This window comes from Solea senegalensis, linkage group LG1 (genome assembly GCF_019176455.1).
Source record: "Solea senegalensis isolate Sse05_10M linkage group LG1, IFAPA_SoseM_1, whole genome shotgun sequence".
In the NCBI taxonomy this organism is placed as follows: domain Eukaryota; kingdom Metazoa; phylum Chordata; class Actinopteri; order Pleuronectiformes; family Soleidae; genus Solea; species Solea senegalensis.
In genome coordinates this window covers 16,508,991-16,534,859 of record NC_058021.1, presented here as the reverse complement: position 1 = coordinate 16,534,859, position 25,869 = coordinate 16,508,991, and the positions used below count along the sequence as shown (strand labels likewise).

At 38.9% G+C, this 25,869-nt stretch overlaps 2 protein-coding genes across 3 annotated transcripts in view; both read left to right on the top strand.

Moving 5' to 3' along the window:
* Positions 1 to 4,256, top strand: part of egfra (epidermal growth factor receptor a (erythroblastic leukemia viral (v-erb-b) oncogene homolog, avian)) — a 43,466-nt gene extending 39,210 nt beyond the window's left edge. For both annotated transcript variants that reach the window (XM_044027212.1, XM_044027220.1), the window contains exons 26-28: positions 815 to 862; positions 957 to 1,050; positions 1,883 to 4,256. In XM_044027212.1, the coding sequence (XP_043883147.1) occupies positions 815 to 862; positions 957 to 1,050; positions 1,883 to 2,220 (480 nt within the window). In that variant the 3' untranslated portion in view covers positions 2,221 to 4,256. The remainder of the gene's footprint in view (positions 1 to 814; positions 863 to 956; positions 1,051 to 1,882) is intronic.
* Positions 4,257 to 6,876: 2,620 nt separating this feature from the next.
* Positions 6,877 to 23,530, top strand: npc1 (Niemann-Pick disease, type C1). The gene is made up of 25 exons (XM_044034633.1): positions 6,877 to 7,023; positions 9,471 to 9,599; positions 9,716 to 9,822; positions 10,234 to 10,379; positions 10,610 to 10,777; positions 11,483 to 11,732; positions 11,869 to 11,951; positions 12,104 to 12,471; positions 12,780 to 13,006; positions 13,341 to 13,441; positions 14,186 to 14,288; positions 14,380 to 14,569; positions 14,808 to 14,990; positions 15,532 to 15,646; positions 15,819 to 15,946; positions 16,550 to 16,684; positions 16,862 to 16,951; positions 17,160 to 17,350; positions 17,521 to 17,636; positions 18,418 to 18,547; positions 18,687 to 18,872; positions 19,576 to 19,807; positions 20,150 to 20,263; positions 20,516 to 20,678; positions 21,776 to 23,530. The coding sequence occupies exons 1-25, from the start codon at positions 6,946 to 6,948 to the stop codon at positions 21,856 to 21,858; spliced, it is 3,816 nt and encodes a 1,271-aa protein (XP_043890568.1). The 5' UTR covers positions 6,877 to 6,945; the 3' UTR covers positions 21,859 to 23,530.
* The last annotated feature ends 2,339 nt before the right edge of the window (positions 23,531 to 25,869 follow it).

Genomic DNA, 25,869 nt, shown 5'->3' with positions numbered 1-25,869 from the left:
TGTTTAACGTTCACCACTGGGACTATTTCTCCTCTACCTGACCCCTGCCCACTCGTCCTCATCATCGTCCAATCTCCCACGTTTCCTCCCAGGTGCCCTTTGATTGATGAGAGGGAAACAAGGAGAACTCTTCTACCTCAGGTTCAGTGAAGGTCATGCGTAGGCCTGGCTCTTGTACCTGAGTTAGTTGCCGACCATTGACAGCCTGGTTTAATTACCTTAGCAGGCAACTGGGCAAAAAGTTAAAAAACTTTGTCCAAAAAAAAAAAAGCTCAGCATAAGCCTGCTTCTATAATATTACCATTGGGTTTTTTTTTGTTTTTTTTTTTTATTTCCTTTTCTTGTTGAAAGTAATTGCATTGCCACAGCTGTCATTCTGTTCCCCTTTATTTGCTCGGCTTCCACAGTTTAACACCGCTCTCATCCTTTGACTCAGACGCGTGACAGACACTGCAGAGCTTGTCTTAGCTTAGTGAATATGAATTTGCTCTGTGGACGTTTATTTTGATCCTCATCAGCTTGTACCGAAACAACGACTATGGCACCACGGGTGTCATAAAAAAATATCGCTATCACCTTTCAAAGAAAACTTATTGTCTCCCAAGAGGCTTTAAAATAAATCACGATGACCACAGGAGTTACGCTCACATCCAGCACGCTATAAATAAAAGAAGGAAGTTGGAAAGACACGCAAAAGGAAATGTGACAGAATAAATGTTGAAACTGAGGTCACATTTTAAACAGCTCACTAATATCTGTGGTGTCAGATAAGACATGTGTTTGTTTTGCACTGACTCATGTTTGAATTTTGCAGAGTCTCAACAGCAGCATCGGAACATGTCATGGCAGAAATGGATTACAAGTAGGTGAAAACGCTCTGAATTGAACTGTTGTGTTTTTAATGACTCATATTATTTCAGTGCCACAGCCCTAAAAGCCTCCGTCCTTTGGTACAGAATGGATTCCTGAGCAGAGACGGGAGCGCTGTCCTGCGGTACATTCCTGACCCCACTGACAAATTTCCCGATGACGCCTTCCTGCCAGTACCGGGTGAGTATTCTCCATTCTCTGTGGCTCTTTTTTCGTCTTTGTCATGACTTTCAGTCAAACCCCTCTCTGGCTCTTCTGTTTGCTTCCATGAGAAAGGGGGACACCCAGTGGACAAGAAGCAAAGTGTTCAACTTATTCCTGAATAACATATTTTCCCAGAGTTTTGTGGACCATTAGTGGGGGAATGATTAGACACAGTGGCTCAAGTAGGGTTTAAAATGGATAACAGCTTGAGGCAATGTTAGGGCCAAAAAAGTCCATCATATATGTACAATCAATTTTATTTCTACAGCCCATATTCACAAATCAATTTGCCTCAGTGGGCTTTATAAGTTGCGCATGTAACGACATCCTTTGCCCCTCCCGAAAAAACCCTTTTAACTGGGAACAAACGTCATTGTACTGCTAATGTCTTTCCATGGAAACTCCTGCATCTCAGATGTAAAAGTCAGCTGTTTAACATCAGTGTTTGATTTATAACTATTTTATATAAAGTACCACGGTGTACGGTTTTATATCCAAGTGGAAAATGTTGCACAGTGGCTTCATAATGTAGGACAATGAAGATGTATACCTAACAGCAATGCTTGGGAAATAGGGGATTATGGAAATATTTACCATTAATGTAAAATCTTATGAGGCCACAGAACCACACGGTTACCACAGTAACCACAGTGTGTCTGAGCTGCATGAGGCAATGAAGCCTTACCGCATGTTACCCTTTGTTCAGTCCTAATGTGTCAGCTATTGGTATCCTCTTTTTAAATAAAATACCTAAAGCACAATTATGAGCCACTGAGTTTTGTGTTTTTTCTTTTTAACTTTATTACAGAATATATTAACCAGAACGGAATCTCAGACATGATGAATCCCATTTACCAGCAACCGGGTCCGCCTCGCACACTCCTTCCCACTATCTCCTCAGACGACACAGAGACGGAATACCTGAACTGCTTTAAGAACGGGGCCGATGGGCCCGAGTACCTAAACGACATCCCATCCCCCGCCATCCTCCCACATACCGCCAACGGCAAAGTCCACAGCATTCAGAAATACCAGAACAGCATAGACAACCCTGATTACCAGCAGGACTTTAGCCCCATGTTCAAGACACATGCAAACGGACACATCCCAGCGGCAGAGAACGCAGAGTATCTGGGTCCAGACTGACAAGTGGGATGGATGCGAATGAGAAATGAAAGACAGTTTCCTGAGCAGTGGTGTCTTTGATGGGAGAGCATATACTTAACTATATACCATCAGTTTCCATACATATGTCGTATCCTGTCTCACAGAGTCAGGTGACACTCTGCAGCTTTCCATGTTGTTTGCATGTCGTCATAACTCATGTAAAACTGGTCCCATTTCAAAGACTTTTCTTCTTACAGTCAAATAATAAAGGGCCTTTTCTTTGTCTTGATGAAAGCTGGACGAACACTGATTCATGGTATGACTCAGTTGACCTGAGAGTTTCTGGACGAGACCGAACTGTCTTAAAGTGGTGCGCCCCCCCTGAGAAAGTGAAAATCTCTTTTGAATATCTCAGAAAATGCTCTACTAAAAATGCTGTACATGACCCAAATGTGACTGTGGAGGAATTCTGATCGAAGGATGTAAATGGCTGAATTCTTTTGCGAGGCAGAAGCTTCTTTTACAAAGGAAAGACACTGGTAGCTCAACCCAAAAACACACACTTTAGGTACACATGTTTGTAGAATCACAGATCACAGGTTCAAGAGACACAGTCAGCAAAGAGTATTGATACGTTTGAAATGAAAGGGCTTGACGACACACAGTGGAGCACTCCGCTTGACACTGATATGAAGCCTCACAGAACAATTTATCTCTGTCAGGAAGTCAGGAAGATGATGAAAGGGGTGTGAGATACTGAATTGACTGTCGGGCCCTCAGGGGCCTGACGACACTCTTCCTGAAGGATGAGTCAGTGAGAACGCAGAATGTCGCAATGTGTTGAATGTACTGTCAGTTTAAAGGGGAATACTGTTGAATTATAATTATATAACTTTGAACATATTACCTTTTGTGCTCTAAGATAGTTCTGTGTGTATGTGTGTATGTGTGTATGTGTGTGTGTGTACTTGTTACCTCTTTAGGACCCTTTCTGGCATAAACAATGACCTTGTCAAGGCCAGCAGTCCTCACGGAGGCCAAAACCTGGTCCTAATGAGGCAGAAACTTATTTCTGAGAAACTTGTTAAGTTTAGGGCTAAGATTTAAATTCAGGTTATGGTTAAGGTTATAGATGACACTTTGTTTAGGCTGTCCAAGTAAATGAAAGTCAATGCAAGTCCTTAAAAGGATAGCTGTGTAAACCCGGGTGTTTGGTTGTGTGAGTCAGCCTCTCTTGTTTGCCCTTTTGTGTGATACCACGGCAACTATGTTGGGAATGCGTTGATAAATATGGCAAATGTGACTGTGGTCATATTCACACTGCTCTGACTTTTTGTTGCTGAAACAGTGTCACACTTTTTGTGGAAAAACACAATGTTGGCTAAACTAAACTCTATACTTTTAGTGTATTAGTTTACTTTCTTTTCCAGCCCTGTTACAAGGTAGTCCCCATTAATAGAAAAAAAATATTGAATACTCCAGACTAAACTTCAAGTTTGTACATTCTCTCTACAACCATTCCAGTTGATTTTTGTGTTTTTTTTTTTGGTTTGTTTTTTATTTAATTACTGTCTTAGTTCATGCAAGTAACTTGTTTGAATTTTTAACACAAATAGTATTTCCCTGTAAACCTGATATATTTCAGAGACAGTTTAAATAGCTCTGTGTCACTTGAGAAACTAAGAATGTTTCTGATGTTTGTGTTAATCTATTCCATTTCCGGGAGATTTTTCCTTGTCTTTTTTTTTCACCATTGGTATAGAACGTTGTTTCACGCAGGATGTTGAGACTACCATGATGAATTTGCTCCTATCTGTAAAGTCTTTCAGCATTAACTTAGAAAATGTTATTCCTAGTTTTAAAGGGATATCCTATTGTAGCAAGCTGTAAAGCCTACCTTTGCTGATTTTACACAGGTACATGTACAGAAAACAGTAGATGTTGCTGTAATATACTCCGAAACAGTTACCTATAATTTATCAGTACACGATTTTGTCACATCATAAGTGAATATGCACTTGTTCCTTAATTGTAAAAAGTGAATATGAATAAATATTTTTTTTTCTATGGAAATAGATGTGTGTAATGTGTGTTTTTCTTTCGGAGCTTTCAAGATGATTGAATGAAGAGTGAAACCTCTCTGATGACGTTTTGTGACCACAATGTGATTTGCCATTGACGAACAAATCAATAGTTGCTTGTGTAAAATGACCTAAATTTAGTCTCACTTGTATTGTGGTAGGTCATCTGTTCAAAAGTGATGCTTTTATTTTGAAAAGTCTTTGAAAGTCTGAGAAAGTGCCAATTAAGACTGCTAAAGCACTTTTCGTGGTTTGTTTTAGTGCTTGGCTGACAATGGCACAAGGTCTGTATATGTTTAATTTGGTATTATATATGTTTTGAGTTGGTTTTAATCTCAGTTAGTACTTTACAGTGTCATGTGAATGTGAATGTTATGCTAGTAGCATCACTTCATCATTATGTTATTAGCATCATCCTATGTGTGAGTTATTTGCACAGTTAACTCTTTTATATGCACAGTTAATCAAGAAACAGTTTTGTTTTACACATGTTATTGGAATATTCCTATAGTATGGTTTTGTTTACTAAAATATTAGCACTCCAGTAGAGGAAGAGGAGGAGTTAAAGGGAGATAGTTCCTTTGCTCATGTGAGTAAAAACTGTATTCCTTTTATTTCATTTTTTGTCTTTTCACCAGCTCTTACAGCGTGTTCAGGATAACTTAACGACATTTTGGAGTGAATTAAGTTTTCAATTAAGCATTCTGAACCATCAGTGAAGGAGCCAGACCGTTATTCAGCCAAGGATGCTGAAGTAAGAGCTTGCCCTCATCAGTCTCAGCTTCTCCCTGATGAACATTGTGATGACTGCAGAGGGACTGTGACACTCTCTCACGAAATGGAGGCAGAAAACCTGACTATGGACATTCACAATACAGATCCAGACCAGGCTAAGGATGCTGACATTTCAGAGAGAGAGGAGGCGCACAAAAAGGAAAAAAGGGGCTCATTCATCTTTATGAACAAAAATTAAAGATGATGTCATTAACATTTATATGGAAATAATAGATCAAAGGACATTGTTAAAATAGCCCATGAAAGGATAGTAGGCAATAGGCATAGATGAAGAGTTTGACTGTGAAATAGTAAGGTAATTACTCAGTCTATGGTTCCACGTGCTCACCTTCAAGTAAATACACAAGAAAATCAAGTCAACACTCCACAACCTCCATTGTCACAGCTAAAAGAGCAGATGCTGCAGCAGCATTACCAGCAAAACAAAAAGAAAGGATTCAGCTTTTAGAGGAACAACAAAGGAAGGATCTTGTGGCTCGAAAACGTGAACTGGAAAGACTAAAGGCAGAAAGGGATATTAAAGCTGCAAGAGCTAGATTGCAAATGTGGTTGTCAGGGTTTGAAGATACTATGTTAATATAATAAAGAACAAATTCCACTAAACCTATTGTGTGTGTGTGTGTGTGTGTATTCTGCATGGAAGTTCATCTCTTTGGCGCAGCATCAGCCTGCTAGTGCTAATTATGGGTTGAAACATCTTGCTAAGGACCATGAAAGCCTGTTTCCCCCATGTTCACAGTTCATCATGAAAGACTTCTATTTTGATGATGGCATTACAAGCATGCCAACGGTAGACGAAGCTATTCAGCTTGCAAAGGAAGCTCAGAAAATCTGTGCTGCAGGTGGTCTGAGACTTGTGCAGAATTTGTACAGCTTGAGTGAGCTTTAGAGAACTAAACCCTCTCACTGTATACTGCATGTGTTGTGCAAATAATCAGTGACAGCAGTGAGAGCTTATCAGAAGAAGTCAAAGAGCAGGTCGCTCCTCAGTTTGCCCTAAATTAATGATTAGACTGCATACAACATATAATTCTAATATATTAAATATATAACATTTAATATTTGACAATATGCACACTGTATCAGGTGAATAGAAACCATCGGAGAAATTCTAAATATATAAATGCTGAGGTAGGGTTCTTCAGCTTTTCTCATTTATAGCAGTGAAAATATGTGACCAGCTCAATCAGCAAAACTGGGAAATATTGTTACTGATTATAACAGTTGACTTGCTTGCAAACTCTTTCCTGCCTCATCAGGACTGTTTGGATGTGCTTTGATCCGATCTGATTGATTGGTTAACAATATCATATGGAGGGTGCATTCACAACAACAAGTTGACCATTAATCCAATCTTGTTTGAAGGGTAGACTGTATCAATGTACCAGTTAATGTAATGTAACAAATGTAATGTATTGGATCTTACATTTTTAAGATATGTTCAAAGAAACTCTGAAATGTGTGCCTGGGTTTTACTCAATTAAAAACAAAAGAAAAATAATAATTGGTGTATGCTGTCATAATAATCAAATAAAGGAAAATAAACTACTGGCCCTTTTGATTTGATATCATTTTATATTCTTTATTTAATCTGTTTTATATCATTTGGGTTGTTTTGTGTATTTTTCAATGTGTTTCGTTTATCTAATTGTATATTAAAAAAACACTTCATTTTCATATGTTGTACTGCATAAGAAGGTCCTGCAGAGACACACTAGTGAGCTATTTGGGTGGGTCTAGGTTAGATGTAGTTTGTCGTCGACGTCACTTGGTGGCAGCACTGATGCAGTAGTGAGGCCCACATAAATAATCGAACGAAGAAGAAGAAACCGTCAACATATAAAGTACCTACGCTGTCATTTCGATTTGGCGTATTTCGGCGTCAGGAATGGGGCTCCTATCGAGGAGGAACGTTTTATCTGCACTATTCTTCATCACGGTCCTGTCACAAGAACAATTTCGATGGGTAAGTACAAGACAACGTCTGTGCTCTCGTGACTAAAAACATGAGTCAGCCACGGCAGCCGTTGCTATTGTGGTGTTTACCTGATGCGGCTACCGAAACTGTTTCAGGTTCATCGAGTTGTTAGGGAGTTTTATTCTTCATATTCGTATATATATATGTAACTGCATGTTATATACGTATTCCGTCTTCAGACAGCATTAGCGTATGGGTACATTGGCTCATTTGTGGCTTAGACATAGCAGCTAGCAGTGTTGTGTTGCTGTTGGAAAACTGAAGCAGCCTCATTACTCAAAGACAGTTAGCTCTCACACAGAAATCGACTTGAAACGGTCGAGGAACAAATTGTCCTGCTTTCGTGTGTCACAACAAAACACACTCCACCGTGTGTATGTTTTACCAGGTATCTGTATCTGTATCTGTATGTGAAATGTGTTTAGTCATGTTCACTGTCCTCGGCTATTATTTTTAATCCAGTCCGAGTGACTCTGAATCAACTGAAGACACAATATCTGCCATGCTAGCAATATTTATACTAAATCAGCTTGAACATCACTCAAATGTGATGTATTCGATGTGTGAAACTTACTTTTGATTGATATTTACCAAGTAGGCAAACAATTTTGTCATTGTCTGACTTTATGAACGCATGAACAGAGCAGATGAGTCGATACGAATATCAGACTTGGTATCGGTACTAGTTTAAATGATTCGATTAAGGGAAGAAGTCAAACGTAAAATCTTATATGATTCAAAAACCCTAAATATCACACAAATGCTTCATTAAGCATAGACTGTAACTAAGATGCAACAACAGCATTTTAAATGAGCTGTAGTTTTCCTCTTTATTAAAGCAGAACATTTGTAAAACAGTTGAAACTTATGTTTGTGACTCATGCTTGTGACATTCAAATGTGTTGTTGAGTGGCAAAATGAAATGATGGATTGTTGCTGGTGTTGGTAGATTATCATGGTTGTGATATTATCTGACAAGAAAAAAAGTTAATCAAGCCATTCGTAGTAAACGTCAGTAAGAATGATTGAATTTAATCATATCTCAATCGAACATTCTTTCACTTCATTGTTTGCACCTTTTATTCATGAGCTAATTAAGTCAGTACATGATTACTGTCAAGATAAGTTATCTTTGTGAGAAATTACAGGAATGTGGAGTGACGAAAATGTTGATTATTTTGAGACGTCAAACAGAAACAAATATCTGCCTGCTTCTTTACTATGGAGTAGGGGTCAGAGGTTAGGAACTCCTTTAACCAAAGCTTGGAGCAGGTTTCTGGGTTTAACCTTATGAAAACAAGTGTTTTGCCCAAAGTTGTGAGTATTGAAAGTAGATATTGGTGATATAGCTAAAAAGGTTTAGGTTTAAAAAAAGTTTCAAATTGATAGATATCTACAATTAATGTGCTAAAATGTGAGTTTTAGTCAGTAAAGGAAACTTGAAGAAACCATTTACAAAAAGCAACCAACCTTTGCAAAACACTGAAACATATTTCACAAATCTGAGGCAGAACATTGAGAGCAATTATGTACTATGTCTCAAAGTGTTTGAACAGTGCATAAGCATGATATCAGTGTCACTGAACCTTTCTTATATTGATTTTAAAGAAAATGTCATTGCAATATATTGAATTATTGCTCAGCCCTACTTGCAAATTGAGCAAACCGTTGATAGGTCAGCACACGGCAACTCCATGGAGCTCTAACTGAGGAACAAATAGTAATGAATGTTGCCCTTGAACTCAGTCTCACAAGATGCAAGTAGGACAGTGTGTGACACAAGGTACTTACAGAACAGTTTGTAGAGTAAGTGAATTAACTTCCCTAAGTCACCCCCAAAAGGACACACGACCGCTTTGGTGCTGAGTAGACGGATAATGGCCTTTGCAGAAGTGACTATAGATGGTAGCAATATCTGTTTAACATTTCTTTTTGTTATTTTTTGGAATACATCAGGTTTGAAATGACATCAAAAGGAACTTTATTTTAACTAAGGTGTAATAATAGTAATTCTTTTTCTGACCTCTTTATTTGACGTCACTTTATCCAAGATAATATTGTATGTTATGACTAAACTGGGGCGTCTGCTTTGCAAGGTCTCACTCTTTAAATGTTGGATTGCAAAGAAGCAGAAGTTTTATTTTCAGACATGAGTTAAAAGAAACACCGGAAAATGTACCCGACTAGATGTTTAACCATATGAACATAAAACCCCAAGGTACAAAGATACAGCTTTGATCAGACACAAACCATGTCATGTGGTAGCCTTTAGAGGAACTATGTGTTTTGGACTCTTTTGTTGGCAAGTGTCCTCACTGAAAACAGAAGCTGACCTCCTATAAGTAAAAAGCTACATGAGATTAACCAGAAAGCAAAAAAAAGTTTGTGACACCACAGATCCTGTGAAAGATGTGTTTTTCTTATCTTATTGTCAGGTCGAGGCCGACCACTGTGTCTGGTATGGTCAATGTGGGGAATCTGTGCAAGTGCCTGGAAGTAAATACAACTGCAACTACACTGGTCCTCCTGTCCCACTACACCCTGAGGGCTATGAACTTCTCACGGTACACTTCTTAATAATTTTGAATTGGTTGTTTGATCCACAAGCCAGTGATTTGTGTCATAGCTATGTGTTCCAGTGTTACAAAAAGAGCATAATTCCCTTTGTGTTTGCATGCAGGAACTTTGTCCTGCGTATGACTATGGAAACCGAAGCCTCTGCTGTGATGTTGACCAGCTGCGTACTCTCAAAGGGAGCCTGCAGCTGCCCCTTCAGTTCCTGTCTCGGTGTGTACTACGGTTGTAACGTTAACATTGTAACAATAAATGAAGCATGTCAAGCATTGTGAACAAAAGAGTAGACTATTTACGCCGTTAAAACAGTCTGTGTGCTGATGAAATGTTACTACAGTAACTACTGCAAGCCTTTGCTTTGCGTGGAGCAAATAGTATAAGGTTTAGACAGGTATAAGGTAGAGACATAGAGACAGACTGACTCACTGGCCACATCACTGTGACTTGTGAAGGTTGACACATTTTCTTATTTAATTATTATTATTATTATTTTTATTATTATTATTATTATTATTACTACTATTCTTATTATTATTGTTGTTGTTGTTGTTGTTTTTTTCATTTTACTTCACTGTTATTGCCTTGTTTTCATGCGGCTCTGACTTTCACTTCGTCTGTGCACAGGTGTCCTGCCTGTTTCTCCAACCTCATGACCCTCTTCTGTGAGCTGACCTGCAGCCCCCACCAGAGTCAGTTTATGAATGCCACACAGTTTAATAAGACCAGTGTCGTGGAAGTGCAGTACTATATTGGACAAAGATTTGCTAAAGGTGAGCTCAGGTCCTGGTGTGGACTTTTGTGTGTTAAATGTGCTCAATAAAAATGGCCACATTTGGCTTGCATGTCAAATTTGGTGATTAAACTTCTTTAACCTGACGTCATGCCCTCACTCAGCTTCTGCAGGAAGTTAAACTCGGCATCCTGTTTTAAAAAGTCATTATGACCATGAGTGAACCGCTGAATTACATAAGTGTTTATGTGTTAATCTCATCTTTTCCAGCCATGTTCAATGCCTGCCAGGACGTCCAAGCACCCTCTAGCAATGTGAAGGCCTTATCACTGCTGTGTGGCAAGGAGGCAAAGGACTGCAATGCTGTCAACTGGATCCAGTACATGTTCGATATCAACAATGGACAGTCTCCCTTCAGTATCATCCCAGTTTTCTCAGGTAAGTCATTTTGTAGTTTTTTTTGTTTTGTTTTATTAAAAAGTCTTAATAGGCATTGAATTCATTAATCTCAAAACTAAAATGTTATGTGTGTGTGTGTATGTATGTATGTATGTATGTATATATATATATATACATATATATATATATATATATATATATATATAAATATGTATATATAAATATGTATATATGTATGTATGTATGTGTATATATATATGTATATATATATATATATGTATATATATGTATATGTGTATATATATATATATATATATATATATATATATATATATATATATATATATATATATATATATATATGTATGTGTATATATGTGTATATATATATGTGTATGTATATATATATGTATATGTATGTATATATATATATATATATATATGTATATATATGTATATGTGTGTATATATAAATCTTTCAAAAGTATTCAAATATTATGTTTTTTTCTGACTGTGTAATTGATAATCAATAATTGGCACTTTTTTTTGTCAAATAATTGATTACATTCCTTACACAGTAACATTCCACAGATCAGGAAAGTGGAACCAACAAAACAATATGGTTCTGCCCAGATAACCCTAACCCTAACTACCTACACAGGAAGGTGTTTTCCCCATCAGCTTCATTTGTTGAATTTATCACTTTGGATTGATAAGTAATTGTCCTGTGTCACGCTGCTTTAGATGCCCCAGTGTCTGGTTACATCCCAATGAACAACCAGACGTACGCTTGCACCGAGGGCTTAGAGGACGGTTCGGGTCCGTGCTCCTGTCAGGACTGCGCGAATGCCTGTGGGCCTAAACCTGTGCCGCCCCCTATACCGCCACCATGGACAATCTTTGGCATCGATGCCATGACTGTCATCATGTTTATCTCCTACATGGGCTTTCTGCTCACCTTTGTTGGGGCTGTGCTTGTTGTGTGGTGTTACAGGTAAAGGACTTCTTGCTTGTGTTGTATTCTGCATGCACTGTCTGCAGCCACTCACCCAAATTGACTAGTATTTTGTTGTTATTGTTGCTGCTACTGACAGTTTAAGTTAGTAATTTCTTGGTGTGGTTATTTCCAGGAAAAGGACGATCATATCCGAGTATGCCCCCATACTGGACACCAGCCCACCACTGTCTCTTAACAGTGATAATCCTGATCAAGGTATAATAATGCTCTAAGGTTTGAGAAATTTCTTGGCGTATGTTATCGGAGTAATTAATTTAATTAATTTCCTTTTTATATGTCTAATTTATATGCTGTAATAATAATACAGCTCTGTCTTTGCATACTAACTTCTCTTCTCCTCTTTTTAGTCAATGCCTCTTGCAGCGAAACCATTGGTGAACGCTTCGAGAATACGCTGCGGATAATGTTCAGCTCTTGGGGTTCCTTCTGCGTGCGTCATCCCTCTGTGGTCATATTGGGCAGTGTAATACTTGTGTTAGCCTCCTCTGGGGGACTTGTCTATATGCGCATCACCACTGACCCAGTTGAGCTGTGGTCGTCTCCCAGTAGCCAGGCTCGCCAAGAGAAGGACTATTTTGACAGCCATTTTGGACCCTTCTTCAGAACCGAACAGCTGATTATAACCACTCCACTCACGAATGCGTCCATCTACTCTCCAATCATTGGGCCAGATATTTCTTTCGCACCCATACTGGACAAAGACATCCTGCATCAGGTGGGTTAGGCAAGGCACAGGAAGTGCTTAACAAAAGACCAGAGATAACACAGCAGCAGGAACATTTTAAACTTTACCCTGTTTCTCATTTCAAAAGCACTGACAAAAAAAAAAAGTTTAAAGATTAAAAAGGAGATGCAGACCTCAGGTTTTCAGGAACAATAGAAATACCTGACATTAATGATGTTCCTTTTTTGAATTAATAAGTATGTAAATGGCAGCTGCATTTCTGAAACCTTGGTTTGTTCAATTTGTTGGCACTTCTCTTTTTTTACAATTTCTTTTTTCACTCAACCATGACCCACCAGGTGCTAGATTTGCAGCTTGACATTGAAGCACTTGTGGCTACATATGAGGGACAAAATGTCACCCTGAAGGACATCTGCTTGGCTCCACTGGCTCCCTTCAATGACAACTGCACCATCCTGAGTGTCCTCAACTACTTTCAGAACAGCCATGATGTGTTGGACCACGTCATAGAAGATGAATTCTTGGTCTATGCTGACTATCATAGTCACTTCCTCTACTGTGTCAGGTGATTATTATTTTTTTTTCTTCTTTTTTTTCACCCCCAAAGATGCTCAGTTTCCTTTCCCTTTTCAAACATTGACCAAGGGTCTGTCATGCATGGTTTTAAATCAGACGTCTATTCTATTACTGGCACAAATGTAAATGGAAAACAAAAGAAGTGAACACCTACAGCTAATGAGAATCTGCTCTCTATGGATGTGGGCATTTGCATATTCTTAGAGGAATTGTAGAAGTGGAAAGTTTATTCCTAAAATAGCATTGCAGTAGTTTAGGTCATATAACATTGCTGTTTGATGTGGCTAGAGCTTTTTTTACAGATTTTTCTTTTTCTTCACCAGTGCACCAGCAACCCTGAACGACACTACTCCTCTCCATGACCCTTGTTTAGGCACATTTGGTGGCCCAGTCTTCCCGTGGCTTGCCCTTGGAGGTTATGAAGGTGAGCTGACTTAATACCTCAAATTTGTTGATGTGCAGAAGTAACATATTTGGTAGTTCTTTGTTTACAAGCTCTATTCTGGATATCTTTTAAGAAAGTTTGCAGTCTTTTGGGCAATGAAGGTTGGTCAAAGTTGTGTCGGTCGCATCTTTTTGCTGAATGAGCGTTGTTAATGCAATTGCAATGGTCATTTGAGTATTAATAATGACTATAATAAACCCTGTATGTTTTATACTGTGGTTTAAAACAACTGTCGAATTACAACTGCTTTTCACTCGGTATTGGTAATGGTTCCGATACTGGTCTTAATCAGTGTTATACTTGTCTAAGTTGATTAACCAAAAAAGGTTAAAAACCCTCTAAATATTGTATAAATACTTCACTGAGCACAGCCTTTAAAAGTGTCAGTAAAAAGCAGCAACACCATTTTAACTAAATCATGTTGTTGGCTGTTCATGGGAGCAGAAAATAATAGAAATGAGTTTATTTGTCATTTGCACCTTACAATGCAGGTTGTTTGAATTGTTGTGTGTTTCTCTGTTATAGTTTCTGTTAGAGTTTAATCTGTTACAGTTGGGGAATTACATTTTTGAAATTAGGGAATTACATTGTTGATCAGTAATAATCAAGTTTAAGGTATCAGTATCTCAAACAAAAGTGGTTTCAAGCCACGTTTTTATTGAAAGTAGGAACAAGTAAATGTATTAAAAATGCATTGTTGTTTTTTTCTCTCTCACCCGACAGACACCGACTACAACAATGCCACTGCTCTAGTGATAACCTTTCCGCTCCTGAACTACCTGAATGACACAGAGAAGTTGGGGAAAGCCCTGGCATGGGAGAAAGAGTGAGGCATCAACCAATTTCTAAAATAATGAGCTTTTAGGAAAAAGTTACCTAATGCTAATTTCATTTGTGGGGGTTTGTGTGCATTTCAGGTTTATCGAGTTCATGAAAAACTTCACAAATCCCAACCTGACCATAGCGTTTAGTGCCGAGAGAAGTATCGAAGATGAAATTGACAGAGAGAGCAACAGTGACATCAGCACTATCATTATCAGCTATGTCATTATGTTCATATATATCTCCCTGGCCCTTGGTCACATCCAAAGCTGCAGGAGAGTGTTGGTAAGGAACTAAGCCCTGAGTTGGCTTTCTTGTCTTTGTTCATTCAAAACTGTCAGAGCTCAGTGTCATAATTCATTACTGGCATAGTTGTACTCATGCCATGTCACTGATCTTTCCTGCCTGTGTAGTAAGACCTTTCAGTTTTGCAAAACTAGTGCAACACGCTCGACAGCTTCTTGCTAAAAGGGAGCACCTGAATGGAGAACATGACTCATCTTCTAAATTTTGGCTCCCTCAGGTGGACTCTAAGATTTCTCTGGGCATAGCTGGTATCCTGATTGTGCTCAGCTCTGTGACTGCCTCACTGGGGATCTTCAGCTATGCTGGTATCCCTCTTACCCTCATTGTGATTGAGGTCATTCCATTCCTGGTGCTGGCTGTCGGAGTGGACAACATCTTTATCATAGTGCAGACGTACCAGGTAACCTTCCTTCTCCAGTGTTGAACATTTAAGAGCGCATTTTGGCAGAAACTAAATGTACTTCCATTATGAATGTTTTTACAAGGTACAACCGCTTTAAAATAAAAATGGTTTGGTTTTCATGGGCTTAGAATAAGCATTTTGTATGTAATTTAGAAATATATAAATATACAGGATATTAACAAAAGAATTAATAAAAACAAAACATTATTCGGGAGCCACCAAGCTGGCGTTTTAATCTCAATCTAGGTACCACAAAAAGGGACCTCAGTGATTGTGACGTGAATATGCATGTAAAAGATCACTGAGGTAAGGTGGGGCACAAGGCACAAGCGTTCGACATAAAAGAACAACGTCCTTTGTGGTATGTGAAGTTCCTTGATGCTTTTGGAAACTGTCGGTCTCCCCATCAGGGGTCATAAATTCTTACTCACTGGATCTTTTAAACTGTAAATAAAACGTTTTATTTCAGCACAATTACCACTTGTGTGATATCCAAGTTAACCTGCAGCACATGATTTACGCTTTCATTTGCCAACAGAGGGATGAGCGTTTGCCTCATGAGGAACTTCACCAGCAGATTGGACGTATTCTTGGAGACGTTGCCCCCAGCATGTTCCTCTCCTCCTTCTCTGAAACGGTGGCCTTTTTCTTGGGTAAAATACATCACCTATTAATTTCACGCCCATAAAATGTACAGACAATGCAAAAGAGACTGTCAACTTGGTTACAGTTATCCTTAAATGAAGAAAAATGCTATTGTGTGATTGTTGAAGTTGCCTCATGGTTAGTCACATGGTGATAGAACTGTTGACTTTCTTTCCGCAGGAGCCTTGTCCAGCATGCCTGCAGTGAGGACTTTCTCTATGTTTGCTGGCTTGGCTGTTTTCATTGATTTCCTGTTGCAGATCAGCTGCTTTGTTAGCTTGCTCGGCTTGGACGCCAGAAGACAGGAGGTGAGTCTGAGGGGAAATAGTGATGACCTTTTACATTATGATACTGTGGGGTGTTATGAGAGGAGGAGGGGCTGTGAGATTTACATGAGAAGGCTTTTATGCTCATTTAATCGCTTCAGTTTTATGTTGCACATGTATCTAAGTGCATCTTTATCTTTCCAGTGAGGACACAAGCCAGTGATTTGATCTGTTTTTTGTGTGCAGATGATTGTCATTAGCTATGTTGTGTACAAAAATTCTTCAAGCACCAAAAGATTCGTTCCCATTGGAATTTAAAATTCCATCGTATCCATGGACACAAAATGTGTTGTCTAATTCTGTTGAGGAAGAAGAAGAAGACATGTGATGGCACCAAAACAGGAAGCCATGATCGGATTGACTGTTAATATGAACACTGATCTGAATGACAATTGGCATATACCAGAACTCTCATTCGGAATAACATTTTTTTTCCCCGATTGGGCTGTATCGTATCAGTTTTCAGATTGGCATGTTTTTTTTAATTTGATCAAATTTTGTTTCCGATTACTTGTGTCCATGTAAACATAGCTAATGACTGAAGTCGAAAGTTACAGACTTATTATTGTCATCTCTGTTTAAAAGGCAAATCGACTCGACATCATCTGCTGTGTAAAGCTTCCTGACAGTCAAGAAACGAAGACAGATGGCTGCCTTTTCCGTTTTTTCAAGAAAATCTATGCCCCATTCATCCTCAAAGAGTGGGTTCGACCGATCATAGTAAGTACCCCAGCAACACTTGGTCAGTCATGCGCATCTTCCCTCTACTCGAACAACTCACCCTATTTATTTTCTTGTATGTCAATGGATTTATCTGAATTCATATATTTCAGTAAAGCCAATCAATTGTTGTCAATATTTGAGAATCATGTTGATATTTAATCTTTCTTTCATTAGGTGGCAGTGTTTGTCGGAATACTCTCCTTCAGTATTGCTGTAGTTAACAAAGTAGAGATTGGACTGGACCAGAAATTATCCATGCCTGATGTAAGTCTGCAGTTAATATAATAACTTTGTGTTCATGGATTTCTCGTAGAAACTACTTGGATCTTTTCCTTTTTTTTAGCCAAATAATGGCTTAGTAGCTTGCTTATTTAGTCTCATAACATTTTTGCAAAAGCCTACCCATGTGTTATATTCCTGATCTGCATGCCTCCACTTGTGGTCAAATTTAATGTTGTGTCTCTCCATCAAGGACTCGTACGTGTTGGAATACTTTGGGAATTTAAGCGAGTATCTCCACACTGGAGCTCCTGTGTATTTTGTGGTGGAGGATGGTCTGAACTACAGTAGCCTGGATGACCAGAATGTTGTATGTGGAGGAGTTGGATGCAACAACAACTCCCTGGTGCAACAGGTCTATGAAGCCTCACTCATCAGTGACTAGTAAGTCTTGAGTTATAATCAAATTAGGTCAGTGATATGTTAATTTGCACAAGACAAAGTCAACATAGAAGATTTAAGAAAAAAAAAAAAAAAGTGTTGGGAGTTTACAAAAATTTAGTCAAAGTTTTTCCAATCTAATCATATGATCGCTTCAATTTTTCACATTCCAGCTCAGCCATTGCCTACACGCCGTCCTCCTGGCTGGATGACTACTTTGACTGGGTGAAGCCTCGGTCCACCTGCTGTCGATACTACAACAACACTGGCGCTTTTTGCAATGCCTCGGGTAATATTTTAAACCATTGTTTTCTTCATAGTTAAAAAGCAGTGGAAAAATAGACTTAATAATAAACTGATGACTTTTTACTAATGATATTTAATTTACTTTCAAAGAGAAGCAAGAAAGCTATGATCATCAAACCTGTTTTCATTTAAGAACAACAAATATGAAACAGAAATGGGATAAAGAGTTAGGTGTGAATATTTCTGAGGATGATTGGTTGCACATATGGAGAACATAACAGTCTACAGCATCATCGTGTACATGGAGAGAACACTGTTGGAAGAATATAGTAAGATTCTGTATCTCTCCTAAACTTAAGAATACATTTCTGTTAGTACCACAACCGTGTTGGAGAAATTGTGGAGCAGTAAATGTAAATCATGCATATGTCTTTTGGCTTTAGTATTGTATTTTGGTAATATGGCAGGAGATATTGTGTCAAGAGCTGACGGATACCTATCCAAAATCATGATAGCAGCCTGTGTAAAAAAAGAAAGAAAAAAAAGCCATTACATAGATCGTGATAAGAGTACAAGAGGAACAATGTGTCGAGAAATGGGTGAAATGGCACTTCTTGACATGGCAACAACAGAATGATGTTGATGGATGATGAAATACTGATTTGTCATAAGATCATTTTATAGAGTAAAGGCAATCCAGAATGTTCAGAGTTTGTATTGTTTTTTAAGTTTGTTTTCTGTTGTCTCTCTTTGTTGCACTGTATGTTTGAAATAATGATAAAAAATAAAGTTAAACATGATGTTTTTGTTTTGTTTTTTTCCAGTGGAGGACCCATCCTGTGTGCACTGTCGGCCCATGACTCCATCTGGAAAGCAGAGGCCTGTCGGAGAAGACTTCATGCGGTTCCTACCCATGTTCCTGTCAGACAATCCCAATGTCAAATGTGGAAAAGGGTAATTTAGCAAGTTATCTTGCATAATTACACATGCGGTATACTAGATGCCTTATTTTGAACCTTTACCAGTTTACAAGAAGTGTTTGTATACATCCCTTTCCTTTTTCCTGTCTCACAATGTCTTATGCGTCCCCTAGTGGCCATGCAGCCTACGCCACAGCAGTAGACCTGTATCCCAACAACACCAGGGTGGGAGCTACTTACTTTATGACTTTCCACACCATCATGAAGGAATCCTCAGAATACATACATGCGCTGCAAATGGCCCGAGAACTGTCTGAAAATATCACTCAGTCCATCGGCCACAAGGTTTTTGCCTACAGGTACGTTCTGCCCTTGAGAAACTGAAATATATGCATAATTTTTGCCTTTATGACAATAATTATGTGATTTTTTTTTCTGTGTATCATTTTCTAAAGTTGGATCTAAGGTTTTGTTTGTTTTGAGCTCAAGGTTCAAGGAAATCAAACAGAAAAGTAGGTCACAGATAAGCATGCTACAAAAACATGAATTTGACCTTAAACACTCACTGAACTGCATGTCATAGCCTTTATCACAGAATTCCTGCTGCAAATCTCATGGAATAAAAAAACAAAACACCCTTAATTGTTATATACTTTAAAAATACTAATAATCATGAAATTGATGGTTCCACTGCCAGCTCAACTTAGCAGGAGAAATAGATAATTAAAAACAGGGACATTCATGTGCAACAACACCAATATTCAAGGGGATGCTTGCTAATTTTCTGAACCTCGGCCCTGTTTTTAAAAACTATGAATAATAAGTAATGGTGTGTTACTATTTTGGGTCATTTATTGGTGAGAAGTCAATTTTAGTAGACGTAATAGATAATGTTGCAGCTGCCCCATTGGCCAAACGATCCACTGTAAGTACTATTTAGTTAGGCCCAGGTTAAAAAATAAAATAAATGAGTCCCCTTCGATGGCATCGACTAGTCACATGTTTTCCTATTCAATTTAAAAAAAATGCCCCGCATTCACTCCTTCGCTCCCGTCTTTACAGCGTCTTCTACGTCTTCTACGAGCAGTACCTCACCATCGCACACGACACTGCTCTGAACTTGGGCGTGTCGATAGCCGCCATATTTGTGGTGTCAACGATCCTGCTGGGCTTCGAGCTGTGGTCGGCTGCGCTCGTCAGCCTCACCATCGTCATGATCCTGGTCAATATGTTCGGCGTCATGTGGCTGTGGGACATCAGCCTCAATGCAGTTTCCCTGGTGAACCTGGTCATGGTAAGAAATGTGCTTTTGACCTCCTGACGCAATAGCAAACAACTTGCTGTTCAATTTTATGGGAAACAGTTGGTGGGAAAGTTTAGTTTTTGTGTTTCTTAATTGGTTTTAAAAGACCATATCTTTTCTTAGCATTTAGTAAAACTCAGGGTGTGTTTACATTCTACCCTTTGACCCCTCACCTTACTTAACTTATGGGACTTTGCTCTAGCAAAAGTTTTTCTTTAATTCGTCTCATAAATATTTAGGAAAAGACAACAAAGGCAAACGTCGACTGGCTTTTTACTCCTGCGTTTCCATGTTTGTGGCGCTGATGTACTTGTTCCCTGTCCACTGTTGCAGAGTTGTGGCATCTCAGTGGAATTCTGCAGTCACATCGTGCGAGCGTTTTCCGTCAGTGTGAAGAAGAACCGGGTGGAGCGAGCTGAAGAGGCTCTTGCTCACATGGGCAGTTCTGTAAGTCTTGCTACAGGAGTTGTTGTCAATATAAGTAAATAAAGGCCGTTAATGTATGTCGATGATGTGAATATCTGTGTACACAAGCCTGTAAATATTGAACAATATGGAAAAACTTGGTTATGGTCTTTTATTCAATTGGTGTATATGAGATTGATACTGCATCACAATAAGCATTGCAGTAAATATGCCTCCTCACATTCCATGACCTGTAATGACACCTTCTCTCTCTTTTCTTTTTTCTTCTTACAGGTATTCAGCGGGATCACCTTAACAAAGTTTGGAGGCATCTTAATCTTAGCACTGTCCAAGTCACAGATCTTCCAGGTCTTCTACTTCAGGATGTTCTTGGCCATCGTGCTTCTGGGGGCCACACATGGCCTCATCTTCCTCCCTGTGCTGCTCAGTTATATAGGTGAGTAATGCCATACACTTAAAACGAACCATAAAGCGTAACCTGGGTTAAAAAAGAAAAGGAGAAGAAGCTGATTTTCCAATTTATATCAATCTTCTCTTAAAAGGTTTGATATTGATTCATAAAATGCTTAGAGCGGTCCTTTAATATTTACCATCTTCTGGATCCCCTGCAAAAGTGTCGAGAGAATATCGCCGTCAAGTCTTCTTTGACCATGAGCTGTGCAGCTAAGTTAACTGCTTTCTTTGACATAAATGGTGTAGAACCACAAAAAACTCCACACGGCGCCATTTCAGATGCTTTCGTGTCTCCACTGTCCACTCACAAGGACAGTTGAGATTGTTTGCTTCATCTTTTAAAATCAAATACACACATTTCTGATGACCAAAGAGTGCAGGATAAGCTGTGCTCACAGTGTCCTTTGTCACACAACTTGTTAATTACTTTAGACTGTCCGACGTGCTTCTGTCCTGTGTGGTCAATTTTGAACCCTTAGTGCTCACGTGGCATGGATCTGTGCCGCAGGTACACCTTTGGTAATTTGCTGTATGAATAATACACAATTCCTTATATGGACATCCTGGTAGGGTGTGTCTATAGGTCACATATTCAGGCTTTAAATTTTTTTGCGTATTTTCGTCTTTGTATGTGTTTGTTGATGTGTTTATTTTATTTTAGGTTTTTTGTAGTGATATAAAGCAGCAACAGTTGTGCAGAAGTCACAAAATTAGACTGTTTTTCTTTTCTTTTTGTTCGTAAAAATGAGCCGAGTGAACACATTTCACAAATTTAATTAGATTTTGTACATTTTGAGTACTTTTTGCTCAGGTGTGCTTATATAGTTGGTGAAAAGGATTTTTTTTTCATCAGATTGTCTAGGTTGTGCTGAAAAAGACACTCTATATTGCACATTCTTATAGCCTCTGTATATACTGTACCAGGTTAGAAATATCCAAAATCATTCATACTATTTGTACCATTAGATCTGTAGAAGTTTTGGAGTTGGATGGAGTGGTGACCTTCTGAAACGGAAGCAAATTGATTGAAGGAACCGGCAGCGAATTTGAGCATCAAACTAATGTAATTTTCATTCGCAGGTCCTTCGGTGAACAAAGCAAAGGTGTTTGCTGCTCGTCAGCGATTTGTTGGTACAGAGAGGGAGCATCTCCTCAACTACTAGCAGTGGACACTGACCTAACTCTTTGTTTGGAAGGGACTAAGTGGGTGTGAGCGCAAGCAGTTTCTGTGATTACTGACACACTCATCATCATCGTCATCGTTGCTACTACTATACACGGATGTAACTCAGGAATAAGAGTGCCTGAGGCCTTTTTTTTAAGGCTTCATACTAAGTGACGCCTGCAGAAGACTTTAGACCTTCCACGTCACACTACAGGACAACAAGCATGACATTCTGTGGAACACAGAGTGTTCAAGTAAGACGGACACCACCCTCGACATCGACTTACTGACAAACTCCGATGAGGAGCTACTTTGGGAAATCTTTTAAGGGTAAATTAGTTTTTTTTTAAAATATATACCAGATAAGAAAACTATGTAGCATAGAGTTGGTATTATTTGGTCTTTTTTTATTTTTAAGAGGGATTTAAAAGTATAACATATTATATTATACACTGATATTTTAAGCCCCCATAATACCGGTTATTAACATTTATTGTAAAGCAGGTCAGCTAGCTGTAGCATTTTCACCAAGCAATAATACGTGTTCCCTGTGAACCTAACCAACCCACATTTAGTTTTAGTGTGATTTAGTCGTGTTTTTACTCACTAGCACATGGGATTTGAAATCAAACCTGGCTTTTAATTTTATTTATTCCTGTGCCATGTGCTAAAAAGAAATGCTACAATTTCCTCAGTGGGTGTGGATGAAGCTTGACAGTCATGGTTTTCTTTCAGATTCAGTTCACTGCAGACAGACAGAGTCAAAACGAAAACTATTCTTATATTTCCACATTTGTCGCTAAATATGTTTTTCCTCTGCCACATTTCATTTTAGTGACAGTTCAAATGTCATTGTTCTTTCTTTTTTTTAAGTCCACTGAGCATCTGCGTCAGTCAAGATGCATGTTCATACCAGATGTGAATGAAGCTAAAGATGATTTTATACTGAACGACAAATAAGACGCCTCGCAGTTACTGAATAGAACCAGTTTTTTTCTGTGTGGAACTAGAGAGACTGTAAATTGCACACACAGGACTGTGTTGTACTTAAGTCTGTAGCATGACTGGATAATGCATTTCTGCACATTTATTATGATTTATCTTTATCTTTATTTTGTCAACCATTCACATAATATTCCTGGGGACTGGGAAGACGACGGCCGATTCAAAACCAAAACATCCTACAACCTTATTCGGTTGCATCACCTTAGTGTCAACGTGTCATGAGATATAGATCATTGGAGCTGATCATTTATTGTGCCTTAAACAGGGTTGTGTGCTATCACAAACTGAACTGAACCATTATTAGAATAGAATGAGGATGTTCTCATTTTTAGCGTTGGGACATTTTAAGCAAACTGTATCATTCCTTCTTTTTAGTCATCCCCCCTCCCCACCTCCCCCACCCATGATGCAGTCATGTTTTCTGGAATCTTAAGGATGAATTTGGATGTGAAGTGTTTATGAGAAAGTTGTAACCCAAGTATTGGGGAATTGTGCTTGTTTACAGTACGGCAGCATCTCTGACAAAACGAAAAATGCTTAACACTTTTAATAGTCTTACAACATATATATGGTTTAATTCTTGTCCCAGAATGTCTGTACTAATATTTGAACATATATATACATTTTAACATTATGTCATTGGAATAAAGTATCAGTTAAATCAATGAATGAATCCCTTTCTGACGACTTTGTGGAGCAGCATGTGGACATGTTGTTCAGACTGACCACAGTGTGGCGTCCTCTGTCCACGAGTCTGTCTGCAACGAGCTCCTGTTCATGTAGTAGGAGTTTTTTTTTTTATTGTTTTCATTTCTTGGAGATAAGTAGCCATGCATTGTTTTTACTTCATCTTAAGGTCAACGGAGCATAATTGAGTTTGCAGCTTTGAGTTATAAATGCTAAAACTTAAGTGGCCATCCCATTTTAAAGTCACTGCCAAAGCCAGAGCAGTGTGTTTCCTCCCAGTGTGTGTGTGTGTGTGTGTGTGTCCAGTCATACAAACCTCCCGCTCATGACTTATTTAGCCTGTGAGAGCGGAGGCCGTTCTTTGAATCGAGCGGAGAGATTAAAATATTAATTTCCTCTGCAGGTCTGCTGTGCTCTCTGCAGTGGAGAATGTACCGGCCGTGTGAGAACTATTATGTAAGATGTGCGAGGCTCATCTCTCTCACTCCTGGCCACTGACCTGCCCCCATGTTCTATGATGACATGGATATACTTTACAGTAGAGGTGTTGTTCTAGGACAACAGTGTGTGGAAAACGTGTTTTAAAAAGAACAAGTAGATGGGAATTGTAGAGGGTAAAATCGTAGGAAATGGTTTTGATTCCATAATTTGTCCTAATTGGCCTTGTGAATTTCCAGTCCACTGAATGTCTGCTATTTTACTGACAGTGGCCCAGGATTATCAATCCATGGAATTACTTTTTTTTGCTCAGTAACAAGAATAATCAGCAGTAATCTGTAAACTAAATGTAATTGAGGAGCTATTTGAATTAAATTCTTGTGTGCGATAACAAAAATGTATATGTAGAGAAATCCGAGTGTGTGAAACCCATGGTAACTGTTTGCTTCTGTTACAATAACACGGATCATAAAGTAGTTCAGACCTCTACCACTTCCCTGTATTCCCCTCACACAGATTTCCTTGAAATCGCACTCGGACACTTGCGCATGTTTTTTTTAAATAACCATTAATAAATGAGTGAAGCATTTAATGTCGCGCTTTGCGTCACTGGTTTTCTTTTACAGAGTGAGCTCAGTTGTCTCTGAAACTGACTCTTGGGGTGGAACAAAAGGGATTAGGTGGCCTTGTCAGAACTGAAGCCAGGATCAGATTTTCAGGTCCACCTGCTGTGTCCTCCCTCCTGACCACAGATCAGTGTTTGGAGAAAAACACACCAGTCATGTCTGTGTTCATGTCAGAAAATGGTTTTGCCAAACAAAGACGAACTTGTAATGTCTTTTTTGTGATGCCCTTAAGATAAGATATTCCTTTATTCGTCCCACATGGGGAAATGTGCAGCGTTACAGCAGCCAAAAATCACAATAGAAAATAGGAATAAGGTATGGAGATAAGGGTATTAAATATGTGCAAGGAAAACAATAGGAGAACAAGATAAACGACTATAGCTCCACTATATATAGTGTATACAAGTAAACAGTGCACACAGGTAGTGTAGACTATTTTAATGTACTGTATGGCACAATAACTTAAATAAACCTTTTTAAATATATCCATTATTACATCTGCAGTTGAGGTTCAAGGGTCAACGTCAACACTTCCTTGTTTACGAACTAGTGTACATCATTGAAAAGCCCTGAGTCACAGTATGATGACAGCAAAGGGCCTAAATGCTGCTTCAGCCAAATGTTGTTATTTTAAAGGGAGGGGTCAATAGACGACAGCTTCCCCCCAAACGGTGATACACATGTTTCCACAATGGGGGTCACTTATGTGTGAGCATTGCTCAGGAAGGCCTGTCAATGGCCTCCTTTATGAGTCAGAGAGGGGGGGAATTAGGCCATCAATGGAGGCGACTAAGCCACGTATGCCGCGTGTCCATATTTCAGGCCGGGGCTTGTTTGTTTTGATGGCAGCGCGAGACTGGCGTGACTGCGGCCCTTGTTGACGTTGGATACGTGTCAGGCGTGAGTGTTCCCTTCGATGAGAAACCGACCTCTGAGGTTGCATCAGAGCCACAGGTGCAATCCATAGTCGAGGCCTCTGCAGTCAACTGTTTATAAACGCAACCAAAGTGTCCAATGTTTTGCCTGGCAGGTGACTTACTGAGACTGAGGACACCAGTGTGTGCAGTGCACACTTTGAGGGAAATGCTCAGTGTTCTCCAAGAAGCAGAGATTGTTGTGACAATCTTGCCTTAACCCTTAGAACACAGAGCATTTAGGCTGCTTTTCTCCATTACTATGTTTAAACGTACAGTATATACAGAGGCCATAAGAATGTGCAATATAGAGCGTCTTATATTTTCAGCACAACCTGG